Source organism: Astyanax mexicanus, chromosome 17 (genome assembly GCF_023375975.1).
Source record: "Astyanax mexicanus isolate ESR-SI-001 chromosome 17, AstMex3_surface, whole genome shotgun sequence".
Classification (NCBI taxonomy): Eukaryota; Metazoa; Chordata; class Actinopteri; order Characiformes; family Acestrorhamphidae; genus Astyanax; species Astyanax mexicanus.
In genome coordinates this window covers 38913812-38929886 of record NC_064424.1, presented here as the reverse complement: position 1 = coordinate 38929886, position 16075 = coordinate 38913812, and the positions used below count along the sequence as shown (strand labels likewise).

At 37.7% G+C, this 16075-nt stretch overlaps 1 protein-coding gene across 3 annotated transcripts in view; it reads right to left on the bottom strand.

Annotated features, from left to right (window-relative positions):
• Nucleotides 1-2036: 2036 nt before the first annotated feature.
• LOC103036346 (calcium/calmodulin-dependent protein kinase kinase 2) overlaps nt 2037-16075 on the bottom strand; it is a 32288-nt gene continuing 18249 nt past the window's right edge. For 2 of the 3 annotated variants that reach the window (XM_022676480.2, XM_022676481.2), the window contains exons 11-17: nt 13326-13379; nt 13147-13220; nt 12941-13028; nt 12565-12696; nt 11448-11548; nt 8725-8775; nt 2037-7190 (exon numbers count right to left, since the gene is read on the bottom strand). In XM_022676480.2, the coding sequence (XP_022532201.2) occupies nt 7118-7190; nt 8725-8775; nt 11448-11548; nt 12565-12696; nt 12941-13028; nt 13147-13220; nt 13326-13379 (573 nt within the window). In that variant the 3' untranslated portion in view covers nt 2037-7117. The remainder of the gene's footprint in view (nt 7191-8724; nt 8776-11447; nt 11549-12564; nt 12697-12940; nt 13029-13146; nt 13221-13325; nt 13380-16075) is intronic. The other variant, XM_022676482.2, reaches the window with a different exon arrangement.

Genomic DNA, 16075 nt, shown 5'->3' with positions numbered 1-16075 from the left:
TGCTTCTATAGGTCATTTGGCTCTTTTATTATTACCCTGGCACCACCTGTGAACTCCCACCAAAGCCCCACCCACTAGATCAGATTAATTATCCCCCATTTCAGTGCTGGATGAGAACCTTAGACAGTACACAGCAAGATTATCAAGCAGACTTCATCTAAAGGAATGGATCTGCACCTGCTGTCCGTGTCAGGTCAGCAGCAGGTGAGGAAGAAGTAAGAACTTTCAAATAATGAGTTGTGTACTTCTTTTGCAGCTTTTTATTGTTTTGCCTAACACTAAAGTGTAGTAAACACTCAAAGTGGACATGTCGTGGCCAGCAAAAGCATATTTGTATAAAAGTAACAAAGTCTGAAAGGGACTCAGACTTGCAAGAATAGAGCTGGTGAGATCAATTTATGCAAAGAACTTCATGAAAATGTTTTTTTTTAACCTATACCTATTCAAACTTGTGTAAAATGAGTTATAATACATCCTCTTTAAACAATCCACAGAGCTGATAAAATTCAACTTCCCACAGTGCATTCATTCTCACGTGCTCCACCTCCTAATGTTGCTTTACTCCCAGTATGCTCTGCAGCCACCTATATTCTGTGTTTGTGGTTAATTTGAATTTGTATGGTGTTTGCGAGGGTTGTGTTTGTGTTGTATGTGTCTGGGATGAATGGGATTTAGTTGTGGTGGTTCCACTGGTGGAGTGTTACTCAGTCTTCGTGTTGGGTTAGAGGGTGGATAAGGGTCTCCACCAGAGGGTTGAAAGTTGTATGCAGTCTCACCTGTTCTCAATAAGCTTGTTCAAGACAAATAAGTAATTTACCCTGTTGCTCAGGTAACCTTTTGGCACGGTGCCAATTGGTTTAGGGTGGTTTATCTGCTCCAAAGAGTCCTATTCTTTTAGCAGTGCTGTGCTGGGACTAGACAAGCTGTGTTTAGGCATCTGTACATCTGTGTCAGCAAAGAGCTTCCACATACATCTAAATCCATGTTCAGATGTAAACATTTATATTGTATTGCACTGATGTTCTGATGCTTCTGTGAGGTTCTGTATTTTATTTTTGATGTAAAGGAATAAAAAAGAAATTACATACAAAGAAACACGGGAAGTAACGTGCGCTCCTCCATGTGTTGTGCTCGTAAAGCCTGAATGTTCTGTACTGCTTCAAAATAAAGAGCTCAGACTCCCTCTGGTGGTTATCTACTTAAACTTCAGTCCAGTGAGAAAATGTAAGTATACAACAGAATTGACATGCCAATACATAATAATAATAATAATAATAATAATAATAATAATAATAATAATTAAATTTGTTGTTATATTATTTAATATTAAACAAATAAATATTAGGTGAAAACCGATCAGTTTTTTTGTCATATGAATATAATTCAGACATTTCACACATATATTTTTTTCTAATAACAGTAAATGTAATGTGAAGTAACATGTTTAGGTTGTAAATGGATCTTTATTTGGATTTAACTAATAATAACAGAAGTACAGAAAAAAACAATATTTGTGATTAACAGTAATTCGCAAACGTTGTTCTAAGTCACTATAGGGTCGGCTTTGATTAATTTTAGCAAATGTGCCGCCCTAATATCAAACCCATTCCTACGCCTTTGCTAATGCCCCAACACTAGGAGGGTAAAGACTAGTACACACCTCCTCTGACACGTGTGAAGTCAGACTCTGCCTCTTTTCTAACCGCCACTGATCTAGCATCACAGTGCGCACAGAAAAAAAAAAACAGGTGCCTGTTGCAATGGGAATGATGAGGCAGTGAGCTCTATGTACTGTACCCACCCAGAGAGAGCATGTCCAACTCTACTCTCTCAGACTCCGGGTGCTGATGGAGAAGCAGCATGATCCAGGATTTAAACCAGAGATCCTCAGACTGTGGTAGCAGAGCCTTAGTCCGCTGGACTATTCGTAGTGCACACAAAAGCATCAAAAGATAAATTGAATCACTGATTTTTTTGCTGTAAGGCAAACCTCACATTTAAACAATCAAAACAAAAATAACAAACACTGCACAAAGTAAAGTCAACTGTCATTTATTCAAATAATGAACAAGATACAATATGTATAGAATGATCAACGGTGGTGTAACTGTGTATTCTGTAAAGAGTCTCATCATGCTTGGAAATTCAGTGTAATGATGTTGATGGCATGCAGATTTATGTAAACCGTAACTACAGTGTCTAAAACCTACTGGACTAAGTGATATGGATGGCGATATCCTAGCCCTTCAGGAAAACCTGGGCACAACCATGAAGAAAAAAGCTTAAATATTTATACTATACAAATACAAATATCATACAGCATTCATGTAGTTGTTGTTGTTTTTCTTTTATTTCGATTCAGAGCCTGCAGGTGATCTCAGTCTATGCTGTAGGAGGTCAGTTCAGAAGGTGTGAGCCGTACATGGAGGGAGATAAGAATGAAAGCTGATCAGTTGGTGTCTGTTAGTGAAAAGTAGAAAAAATATGTTCAAATTAATTAATTTCTTACATTTACAAATATAGTTTAGCTAAAAGAATTAATCAAAAATTTGTTGTAGAGTGCAAAACCTGTTTTTGGTGGCTTTTAAAACCAATTTGTTTACCCAGTTCTGTTGGATGGGTCAAATTTTCCATCGTCATTCTAAAGACTTTCAGATTTTAAAGGGAAATTGCACTGTTTCCTCATTTCCTTCTTCCCCTCCTTCACTCCTCTATCCCACTACTTCCCTTTGACCTCCTTTAGGCCCTATCTAAAGATGTTTTTACCTTCAACTTCTATTACTTTTGTACTTCACTATTGTAAGTCGCTTTGGACAAAAGCGTCTGCCAAATGTAATGTAATATGTTCATTTTTGTGTATCATCTTTAGACTGAAAGATTTTTTTTGCTACAGCAAAAATAAGAAAACATCTAATCCTATAGGTATAAGTTACTATATAGTATGAAACATGCGTGTGGAGAGGTAAATCTGAATCATTCTAAGGTAAAATAGTTTGTGAGACATGTTTAGTTTGACTGGTGGTTTTAGATAATAGCAATAAAACAGCTATATTTATGTTTCAGAGCCAGTGAAACACAGGGCACAATGTGCTGACAATGACAACACATCATGACTTCAGCTCTACTCTGTAATAAATGTATAGAAGATCCATCTTCTCTCAGTGTGGTTTGAGTGATACGATTTAATCTGTTCTGGGCGTTTTAACTAAACCTGGATTCTCATGCAGGGTAAATAAAATCTAAATGTGATCAGATCAGCAGAACTGCATGTTAATGTCAGGTTTAAACAGAGGCTCTAAACAGATCAAATAAAAAGAGTCTGTGTAATTATCTACAGTGAACCACTTTAAATTAATCCACCCAGCTAACAATTTTTGGTTAGTATAAAATAAAAAAAAATAATCTGTTAGGTTTTCTGGACATTTTTATTTAATGTTTTTACAATTTTCTGGTAAAGTCACTGCAATGTGTCAATGTTTTCATTTGTTACATTTAATGTTACGAAGGTTACCTTCCTCAAACCCCTTTAAAACTTACTAAATATTCTTATAAAGTTCTTTGTTAGCAAGGCAGTTTGTTTACATCTGAACTAAACTAATCTAAGCAGGAATTGTGAAAAGTCTGTGAAATTTCCCTTTGATTTTCCCTTTAAATCTCTCCCTTATAGAATATCCATTTTCTCATTTACACACACATTCTGAACATCGCTGTTCATGCATATACGGTCAAGTCCTAACACAAGTTCCATCAGGCCTTCACGGCTTTACCCTCAATAACCAACATCCAATACAACAAACCAACAAACCTGACTACAAGAAATTCGACTGACTGACAAGGTCTGGAACTGCACCACATATTTGAGATTTCTGTATGCATAGTAAAAGTTTAAAAACCACAGAAACACCCAGCCGGAGAACGAACCCTCAGAGTACAGCAGAGCCAAAAACATGCAAGAATCAAAGCGCAGGAAGCCAAAGGAGACTAAACCTAAACCCAATCCCGTGGCTATACATTCAAAACACGCTTGTGCTGAAACACTCCTCAGCTTGTGGAAGCAGAACTGTGTTCACTATTGTTCCCTGTGTGTGTGCGTGTGTGTGTCTAAGACAAAGGAGGAAGTTCTGTGGCAGAAAGCACCACTCACAAACACACTCAACTACATCCTAAAGAGGGCAGGCAAAAGGGCCAAACACAAGAGCTCACTGACTGAAGTACACAGTAAATAAAAAACAAAAAACTTTGGGCCAATTTAACTAATTTCAAACTCTGGATTTAAGCAAATCACAAAGGCCCTGTTTACACCTGGTCACTTCATTGAATTTCTGTATTTTTATTGGAATTTAGGCGTTTTATACTCCCTAAGACTCGCCCCCCAGTTCAACTTACTAAAGTTACTGCTTCATTATTCCACATGGTGGCGCTAATTTAACAACTAGGGTAAACCTGTGGTGAAGAATATTGGTTGTTCAATTCTGAAAAATAGTTGTCAATAAATCCATTGTTCCTGGTATTTACTTCTTTAGGAGTTTAGGAGTTTACTTATTTATCACAGATGCTGTAAAGTATCATAGAGAATTGTCTTGCGATATATCGAGAATCGCAAAATCCTTGTATATTGAGATTGGATTTCTGATCTTATCATTTTCAGTGGAGGCGGGCCAGTTATATTAAGATTCTTCCAGTTTTGTGTGAGTCCTCAGCCCAAATCCAGTTGAGCTTTTAGTTTGCTTCAGCCTCAAGTATCACTTTTATACATTAGCTCATCGTTGTATTGTGCTCAGCTAGCCCCGTGCGGATGGTGGACATGGGTCAGTGATGCAGGTAATGTGGGCGGGGCTTTGCTGTTGGGAGACGTATCGAGACCCCGTGGTGTTTACACTACAAAAACAATGTAGTCATATGTGTCTTTTTTTTCCCCATGACTGTGATCGTGGTTTAAGTGATGGGATTACAGTGTGTCCATGAGATGCACTGTATCCCATTCAGACCTGTTCACACTTTCCGCTGCACACTTATGATCCGAAAACCCAGGATTTATGTCAATGTTAGATGTGAACATGGTCTGACACATTTTAACCACATCTTTAACTTACATCTCAGTAATGCTGCATCAGCAGCAGTTGGAAAAGAAGCATTGGCTGACTTATGTATCGGAGGAGGCATGTGCTAGTCCTCCTGGTGTCGGGGCATCACTAGTGATAGGGGGAGTCCTAATGAGTGGGTTGGGTAATTGTCCGTGTAAATTGGGAGAAAATAGGATAAAAATGATAAAAAAATAAAAAATAAAATAATTTTAAAAAGTTAATTTGCATATTCTGCCATACACAGCAATAGGATTTCAGTCTGACTAACTAAAATCTTATCAGGAGACAATTCAGATAAAGTTACCAGGTGTAAACAGGGACTAAATACTCTTCTGTTTCTACACTACTATAGGTTTACAGTAACTTTTTCTATTACCTGAACTCTACAGTATCAAAACTCTAGATTTACTCTGATGAAATGTAAGGCATACATTTGTGTCCAAAAGATTTTAATAAGTGACAATTCATGCATAGATCTTAAAAGTTATTGTATTTCCTAAAAAAATCTGTATCTATAACTCTATATAGATACACAAAATATCAATAACTCTAATACACTTTCACTTTTACAACTTGTAATACGTCTTATTTTGGTAAGTAAGTCTACAAATGAGGATTTGTAAAATTACAGTACTAATAAAACCTTTACCACAAAGCCAATTAAAGTTTGGTACACCCAAAAAGGCAGAATAATCCATAAATGATCATTAATTTACTATATCAAACATGAGATCATGCCATACTAAGTTTCTTTATTGACTTTCTGACTGAAGAAACACTAAATAGTTTTTTTGTGATTTAGTAAACTAGCCCATTAGCTAGTGTGTATACATTATAATACACACCCAAAGATCTGTGACCTTACAACTCTCACACACACTTACATGCTTACATACATAACATACAGTATCTGCATTTTCCCTTACATATCACCCTGAATAGAGAGATAAAGAGGCATAAAAAATTATTTTGCATGGATATGATCATTGGTAAATGGGTGAATGTTTTAAAATCAATATTTACACTTGTTTTTTGCTTTACTTGAATTTATACAGTCCTCTATTGCTTAATATTCCAAACAATTACAATGCAGGGAGGACTTAAATAGTAGTGGCAAAAGTGAAAGTGAGACTCTAATACTACGTTACCTTTACCTCCACCAATCACAAGTTTTCACCTCTTTTTAAATGGCTCCTAATGACACACCTACTTTTATGCTTGCAGATGCTGCGATTTCATCCTTTTCCCCTCCTTCCCACCTGCCTAGGAGGCTGGCTCCTCCCCTCGTTTTTATGTAAGACCTGTGGCTACAACAGGGCGTCAAGATGAACGTACAAATATATTTATTTACACTAAAATTAAGTTTTCTTCTACGCTTACTTCTGGAGGCTTTTGGTGGAGCTTCAATCTTCTTCACATATTCAGTGCTCTGACTTTATTGTCAATAAAGTGTCTAAGAATAAATAAATAATTTAATAAATTCCCTTTTCACCTTTCTTTTTTCATATCAACACATCTGACAGTAGTCAGAACAAACAACAGCCTAATATTCTGATATCACAGACCTAAATCTTCTATCTGTGTTTAGGGGGCTTGTTTAAGAGTTTAGAGTCCGTATTTCTACTGCAGTGCCACCCCCGCTACAGTGAAAATGCAAGCACAACCTCCAAGATAGACAGGAGGGGAAAAAAACCCACACACACTTACACACACACGCACACAAACATACACACAAACGGAAGAAAGTAGGAGTAAGTAGGTCCTGAGAGCAGAGACCTGACTGATGGACAGACAGTGCATGCTAATGTAGAACTATACAAATGATGCATGCATGGCGTGGGCAGACAGCCTCACATTAACAACGGACAGCCCCAGGGCCCTTCTGGAGTCCCAGCGTGTCCCAGATACACCTTCACAACCTGGAAATCCCAAACCCATCCAACTCCTCCAACCCGCCTCGGTGGTCCACGTCCCAGGTGCAGAGTGGCTGATGCCAGGGCCCCCTTCCAGTGTTGCTAGCGAGTCCCAGAGCGTCAGGAAAGCACTTCATCCTCGCCCACGAAGGGCAGGTCCATGCTCCTCATGCCTTCCCCACTCTCTTGTTTCCTAGGAAACGGACAAATGTGGTATTTTAAAATATCCACACATTGCAGGCATCAGCACCAGTCAAAGGCTATGCAGGCTGTTAAGTTTATTAGTTGTTATATAGCGGGAAATATGTTATATATATTAAAACAATAAGAGAACAGGGCTCCAAATTAGGGCTGTCACTATTGCTTATTGCATAAGTCAATCTGGATAGATAGACAGACAGACAGACAGATAGATAGATAGAAAGAGATGGATAGATAGATAGATAGATAGATAGATAGATAGATAGATAGATAGATAGATAGATAGATAGATAGATAGATAGATAGATAGAAAGAGATGGATAGATGGATGGATGGATAGATAGATAGATAGATAGATAGATAGATAGATAGATAGATAGATAGATAGATAGATAGATAGATAGATAGATAGATAGATAGATAGATAGATAGATAGATAGATAGATAGATAGATCTGATCCCATAATAGTCCAATAGTTTTAAAAATAACTTAATGATCAATTTAGGTCAGAGAACACATAGTAGATTAAAATATGGACAAAAGTATTGTGACACGTGGTTGTTTAAGTTTTTTTCTGAAATAACATTAAGAGCATAGTTTAACCACCCTATCACATAAACTCCACATACCCTTTCAACAATCAAATTCAGAAAGTGACAATTGATGAGGCTAAAGTTATTCATGAGATTTTCAGTTCCACCTTAAATGGTGTAGAAGAAACAGGCAAAAAATTTTAACACATTGATGCCTTAAGGTAGAACATGCTGAAATAACTCACTCTAGGCAGATTGTCTGGTTAAGACTTGCAAAAGGGTTTAAAAAAAAGTTAATTTACAGAAATGTCAATAAGGCAAATCTCTAACTGCATTTGAGGTCAATAAGGGAATTTAATACATGAAGTAAAAAATTTAAATAGATAAATGTTGACTCATTTTCAATAAGCCAAGTAATTGTGACAGCCCTAAGCTATGTTTGTTATACAATCAGATCAGAGGCAGAGACATGAAAACATCTGACTGGCATGTCCTTAGGGAGGGCAGACTTGTAGTGCTGCATGCAGAGAGAGATTAGTGCAATTAAAAACACACAGAACTGAAACATTTCATTTGGACTGCAAGTCAGGGTGCTTTTTCTCCCTTAACAATTCATTAATAAGAAAGCATTGGCAAAGAATGGCATGCAGCGACAGGGCTGGGGAAGAACATCTTGAATTGAAACAGAGGTACATAGAGGTGTGCCTCTGATCCGACATTATTAACATGAAAAACATCACATGCAAGATATGAATAAAACCGAATGGAGGTTACAGAGTACGTAGTTTAGTTAAAAACTGGGTAGATATTTATAAAAGGGCTGAATCTGAATCTTTCTATCACTAACAAAAATCTAACAGAAAAAGGCTTAAGGTGACATGCTGTAGCACTGCATTTTCATTCAGTTCATTTGCATGGTCATAAATTAATGGGCATGATTAATTCCTCTTTGGTGGGAGCAGGTGGAGGGCTAGCAAGCCAGTAGTTTTTACCTTTGGTTACCATGAATGTAGCAGTATTTCAAATTCCCTGCTCTCCCTTTTCTAGAGGGCAGGAGAGAGGGAAACACCACAATGAACATCCGTAGCCCACTCTGTACATGCGAGATTCAATAGAGATCCACACACAGGACGTAAACAACACCTCAGGAATTAAATGCACAACTAAAGAATGGTCATAAATGTTCAACTCAGACACTAGAGGGCGATTCAGAATGAGTCCAAAATGAATAGGTAGAGGTAGAATTGGTATACTGACAAATGTTCTCATTTTCTCAACACAGAACAATTAGAGATGCATGATGATATCAGAATAGTATTGATAGTTAGCTAAATAAATGTGAAACCTTTTATTTTATTGTTTGTATACAGTTAGTTAAAAGCTAAAATGGGTGGCATATAAATGTTACATGTGTTTGTAAAGTTATATCGGGGTGTGTCATCTCTCTATAAGTTATAAATGTGTATATCAGCATTGGCAGATATATAGATGTGTAAGATCTATCTATCTATACCTTTCTATTCATTCTACTGCTCAGACACTGAAGTACAGCGTTATATAGGAGTTTCAGTGAAGTTTCTCCTGCGCTGAGTGCAGCAGCATTAACATTAGCCGCTAACTGCAGCGCTAGCTCTTTCGACATTCTAAGGTGAGTATATTGAACTGTGATCTGCATGTTTACTGCATTAAAACAAACTACAAGGGACAAATCGCTAGCTGATAGCGCCCTGGGTTACCGGAACACTCAGGGTTCCTCAGTCTACCACTATTGGGCGGCCACTATTTACCACTATTTACTAGCGCCAGGGCTGGCTAGTACTGCTAACCAGGGCTGGCTAGCGCTGCTAACCGCAGCTGGTTAGTGCTGCTCACCGGGGAAAGCGCTCACCCTTAGACAAAATACTGGAATTCTAAGCTTACTGTTAATAGGTGCTTTACTCACCAAAATAAACAGTTTAAAAAAAAAAAATCTGTGTACATTAATATCCAATGTAATATCCAGTTGTATTTTTCAAGAAATATAGTTTTGTTTACTTAGGCGCCCCCAGCAACCAGACCTGCTGAATTAGAAGGAAAACATGGTGACACCCTTATTCACTTCAAGTAAGCATTTTTACTAGTGTTGCTTAATGTGCCTTATGTATGAAAATAGACCAGAAACATTTATTGATCCGGTGTGCCTTATAGTCCAATAAATACTTTCTAAAATTAAAGAAATATCCTGGACATGTAGTTAATCACAATCTTAACTTTGGCTAAGTCTTCAGTTGTTAAGCTATATATACACACCCTATTCACTGAGGACTCACTCGCAGGCTCCCTCTAGTGTACTGCAGTCTTTTTTTTTTTTTAACAAAAGGGAAAATATTGAAATAGAGAAAAAAGTACCAAGACTCTTTATAAACTGGCTTTGTTACTTACATGCCAAAAGTCATGAGACAGGAGCTACTCACTAGAATTGTGTAAGACCCCCTCTAGCAAAGCAAAGTGCAGCAAGTTGATGTGGTATTATTTCCTGTAAGGAATCATCCTAGTATTATTAAGGGAACAGAAGATGTCTATAGGATAGTTGACCCATACGATCTGGAAAATTATCCACAGTTCCAGGGTATTTATAGCTGCAGGACCTGCGTTGTGAATAGACCACAACCCATAAATGCTGGATTAGGATCATGCTGGGCAAACGTGCATGCCACAATGGCAACAATGCTGCAGGCTCCTGCTGGTATATCCCAGAGGTGGGAATCACAGGGCATCTCACAATATTATTTCCTGTCTACAATAATAGTAGCATACTAGGCAAATCTCTACAATACATAAAGGCATCTGTTACTGAAGATAATTTAATATTCCTAAATAAAAAAAATAGCAGAAATAATGGATTTATGGATTAATTTCACAACCAATATTCTTCATCACAGGTTTACCCTATTTATTTGATTTGCACTACCATGGGCATTAATGAAACAGTAACTTTAGTAAATCAAATTAAGGGCGAGTCTTGGAGAGTTAAGAGTGCTTATGTTTCAATAAAAATATTTGGGTTAACCCAAAAAAGATTTGGGTTAATGTACCGGTAATGTATCTTAAATGTTAGATATATCGTAATATCAATATTTTGTCCCACCACTAGCTGCAAATGGTCAAAAAGCAGTGAAATGTAGCAGAAACTGGCCAATTACATATTTATGTGGACTTGTGAACCCATCCCATGCTATGGAAAACCCACTCTACACTAGAATGGAACCACCATCAGCCTGTAGAGTGCAATTTGACTTTTGGAGTCAAGGGCTTGATGTGGTTTGCACCACACACAAACTAAAAAAAATTACACCATCAGGCCAGCTCATCATTATGTTGTCAGTCCTCTGGGGTCCAGTTAGCAATCTCACAAGCCCAGGTGAGGCTCTGTGTCTGCTGTTGTGGTTAACAGAGGCACTCTAATGGGTGATCTGCAATCCCAAGCCTTCTCTTGAGGTGACACTTTGTGATCAATTTACATACTGCTATCCGATGACTTTTGGCATATCAGTGTAGGTCCAATCAGCCAAATCGCTTTACATTAGGAATGTCATTAAGGTGATACTAACTGATTTTGGACCATCATGCCCAGTTAAAGAAATGCCTTGTTCTGAATGTCCCGTGACGTATTAAGGGATAATCCATTCACACTGTGCTCAACACATTCTCCCCACAACAGCAAGTGGAAGCTTACGCCAATGTGTGTCCCTGTGTGGTTGGGCTCCTGTCCTCCCTGCGACCCCAGTCAAAAGGGTTCCCAAACGAACGCTTCCGTAACATGGTCCGCACCAGAATCTGCATTCAAAATAAAATCATTAATTTCCTTAGGAAAAATGTTATTCCCTTTTTTCTATAAAAGACAGCAGACCTAAGGTCAAAAAGAGATATAAAAAGATAGACGATTTCACACGTTTTTCTGAACAGTTAAACCACATAAAAATAATTTCAGTGAAAGAAACATTTAGTCTAGGACTACGCTTAATCCCTGTCCAAGAAACCGAAATTCTAAGGTTTTATTTTCTCTCTTAGTCTTAATCTTAGTCTAACTTTAAAACAGAACATAACTGTGTCTATGAAAAGTGAAAGAAATTAAGAAGATTTTTGTTATCTACAATAGTTTGGTTTGTTTACAGCATGATTTAACAGTGATTGTTTATGAATTTAATACACCATGAAATGTAAAGTTTTCCTGATTAAATCCATTCAAATATTTTAACAAAATTCATAATCATATAGTATATGTTACAGCATTGAATACACAGTGGAGGAATTTATTAATCCACATGCATGTACCCAAAAGTGTCATATTTCAAAAATCAAATAAATAAAAATATTGTTGATTTAAACAATGATATATTAAAGTATGTCCAATACCAATATCAATTTTGAAAGCTGAAACAATAATAACAGCTGCTATCATTTTATATTCATATTTTATTTAATGCTCCAAACTGCTTTACTTACATTTAATTGGCATTTTGTTATTATTAAATACATACAATAAATCAAACAATAAAGCAATGTAGAACAACATATGTATTTGTTGCTTTGATTTCTGCCTACTGCCTCTGCCTACTGCCTCTTTTCATACATACCATTAGTTCTCTTAATACAAAATGTTTATATATTAAACACAGCGTTCTTATGTTTTCTTTCTTTACAAAAAAACTGCCAATGTTGTTGGAAAACCTAGTAAAAGTGTGTCAACCAATATGTCGTTGGGTAACAACCGCAATACCCCTGCAGAATTCTATTAACACGTATTTGATTAAGATGTACATTTACAGTGGTTTAATGCTACTGGTGCTCACCACTGTGGCCAGACTGGGGATGTGCTTTACAGAGTTCTCCACCTCCTCCTCTGTCACCTCAATCAGACTGCAGCAGTTATCATCCTCAGGAGGAAGAGGCTCAGCACCATGGCGTGTCACCCAGGGGTGTACCTACAGACCCACCAGAGACACTGCTGAACCACTGCTAGCTGAAAATACAGTGTATAAAACAGCTCCCACCAGGGAGACGCACAGAACAACACAGCAGAAACAGTTACAAAACGTCTGACAACCACCTGCATAGCAGAAAGTGTAGTACCAATATAATGGAGTTTCAGTTTGGTCTATTCAGTTAACACAGTTCCCCTCACATGCCAGTGAACAAGCCAGTAAAATGTTGAGTTTTGACACTAACCTTAATTTGTGGCACCGTTATTCTGGTTTCAGGGTTTTTATCCAGCATCTTAAAAAGCAGGTCTTTCAAATCATCTGAAACATCTGCGCTGTAAAATGACAGAAGAACAATGTGACCTTTCAGAAAATCAGGGCATGCGAGAGAGAAAGAAAGAGATAGAGAGAGACAGAGAGAGAGATCATGATCATAAATACTTAAACACTTACTGCTCTGGCAGTTCCACTGGCTGAGTCTTGATCTTCTGATGCAGACTCAGTATGCGTTCATCCATAAACGGGCACTGCAGGACATAAAGACATTGACATCTTTTACAATCCAGTGATCAGAAATACTTCAATGACTGCATTATCACGGTCACTGGTGCGAGACAAGGACAGACTCTTACCACACCAAAGATGAAGCAGTATAACGTGACTCCCATGGCCCAAACGTCCAAAGCCTGAGGGCAAACAGATTTATTCTTATAATCAACATTAATCAACATCTTATTATACAGTTTCAAGAAAAAGTGAACCCTTTGGGATTACTTGGATTCTCTCATCTTCATCTTGGACCTTCATCTAAGTCGCAACAATAGACAAACATAGTCTGCTTATACTAATACCACACAAAAATGAAAAGGTTTACAAGGTTTTCAGTTCAGCAATATTTTTGGGATATCTGGTGTGAATAGCTCTCTTGAGGTGGGGCCACAGCATCTCAATTGGGTTGAGGTCAGGACTCCTCAGAAGGCGTATTTTGTTGATTTGTTGATGGTTGTTGATTTACTTCTATGTTTTGGGTCGCTGTCTTTTTGCATCATCCATCCTCTGTCGAGCTTCTGTTGGTGGACAGATGGTCTTAAGTTTTCCGGCAAAATGTCTTGGTAAACTTGGGAATGAATTTTTTCGTTGATGACGGCAATCCGATCAGGCCCTGAGGCAGCAAAGCAGCCCCAAACCATGATGCCCCTCCACCATGTTTGGGTTGAGGATTTGATTATGGTTTTTGATGATGATTGGGATGAGGTTTTGATGATGGTGTGCTGTGCCTTTTTTCTTCACACATAGCGTTGTGTTTTCCTTCCAAACAACTCAATTATGGTTTCATCTGTCCACAGTATATTTAGCCAGTATGGTTGTGGAACATCCAGATGCTCTTTTGCTACCTTTAAACATGCAGCAATGTTTTTTTGGACAGCAGTGGCTTCCTCCGTGGTGTCCTCCCACAAAGTCCATTCTTGTTTAATGTTTCCCTTATTGTAGATTTGTCAACAAAAATGTTAGCATGTGCCAGAGATTTCTGTAAGTCTTCAGGTGACACTCTAGGATTCTTCCTCACATCATTGATCATTCTGTGCTGTGCTTTTGCAGTCATTTTTACAGGACGACCACGCCTAGGTAGAGTAGCAACAGTGCTGAACTTTCTCCATTTGTACACCGTCTGTCTTACCGTGGACACATGAACATCAAGACTTTGGAGATACTTTTGTAAATTTTTTCATTTTTTTCTAATTCAACAATTCTTGAACAGGAGTTTTTTTTTGCGATGCATGATTCACACCCAGCAATGCTTCTTACGGTGCATTTACACTGCTTCGTCGTGTCAACGCACATGGTCGCACTGCCCCCCTCCAATTGGTCGCATGTGGGCGTGACGTGGGCGTGACAAAGGCGTTCCCTGCGTCGTCCAATTAAATCTTTCTAATAAATTTAAATGCTTTTATACAAGCTATTATTATTTTCTATATATTAAAAAAATATAAATGTGTATTAATAAATATATATGTTCGATTGAGCTTTATTACACTCTCTAGTGAGCAGAATATAGGCTAACCTTAGCAAACTTATCCAATTAAATTATTTATTAATATTTTAAAAAACCACTAGAGACCCCAACAATCTCTGCAGCCTTTCTCCTCGCTGTATTACTGTGATCAGAGTCCCTGTAAATCAGCAGGGTTTTAATATATGAGGCAGGAAAGCCTGAAACTTCCTGAAACTAAATGTTTTCAGACACTGCGCTGCAGACACGTATCAGGTGAACACCTGCTCTCTGATTGGATAGACACATCGCGTTGGATGGATTCATTTGCATAAAGTTCAGCTCAACTTTTCATCGCATCGCATACCCCACTCTCGACGCATCGGAGCCATGATGCACTGCGCGAATGCATCTGACCGAGACGACGCTTCCCCTTGAAAATTAATAGGATTAATAGGACCGTTAAGAACAGAAAACTCCAAACTTGTGTGTGTGTTTTTTTAAAGGGGAGGGCAGCTTTAACTAACACATCCAATCTCATCACATCCTGGCTCCGATTAGCTCTTACAAAAGTCATTAGCCTTGGGATTCAGATACTTTTTTAACCCTGCACTGTGACTGTTATAACATGTTGTAACCATAAAACCATGCAAACATATACTTTTTGTTTGGTATTAGTTTAAGCAGACTGTGTTTGTCTATTTTTTGTGACTTTATAATTACCAATTTATGCAGAAATCCAAGTAATCCCAAAGGCTTCACATACTTTTTCTTGCAACAGCATATACACTAGGGGTGTAATGGTTTACATAATGAACAGTTTGGTACAGTGGATAAAAATGGATCTGGCTTTTGCTCATTTATTTTGAACAGATTGCTCTGTAACTTGCAGAATGCTTCATGTACTGTTATTCATTCCACCCTGAGATACAGCTAGTTAATACAGCCTGTACTGCTTTAAACTGTAAAATGTAAACATTTAACCTACACTCTCATATGGCTCATATTTGCTCCTAATCAGGAAAGCAGCTCTTACATTTATAGTTGTAAACTACAACATTTAATATAAAGTAATAAAGTGGTGCAAAAGAGTGTTAGAATTTGTTTAATATAGGCTATGTGTACACAAATCTTAAGCCAAATTTTCCCCTTAAACAAGCAAAACTGCTTTTCAGTAGGTTGGGATAGCGGACATTCTGCAAAACCTCTGTACTTAGTTTACTATAACATTGAAACTTAAATATACCATATGCTTTATGTTTATGATAGATCACAGTGGCTCCGAACTAAAAATACTATAACTGTTAAAGGTTTTTTGGATTAGCTCTGATTATCGGCACGTCTAGAGGGTGCCTTAGAATATGCATTAGCATACAATCTTTAAAACGTTCT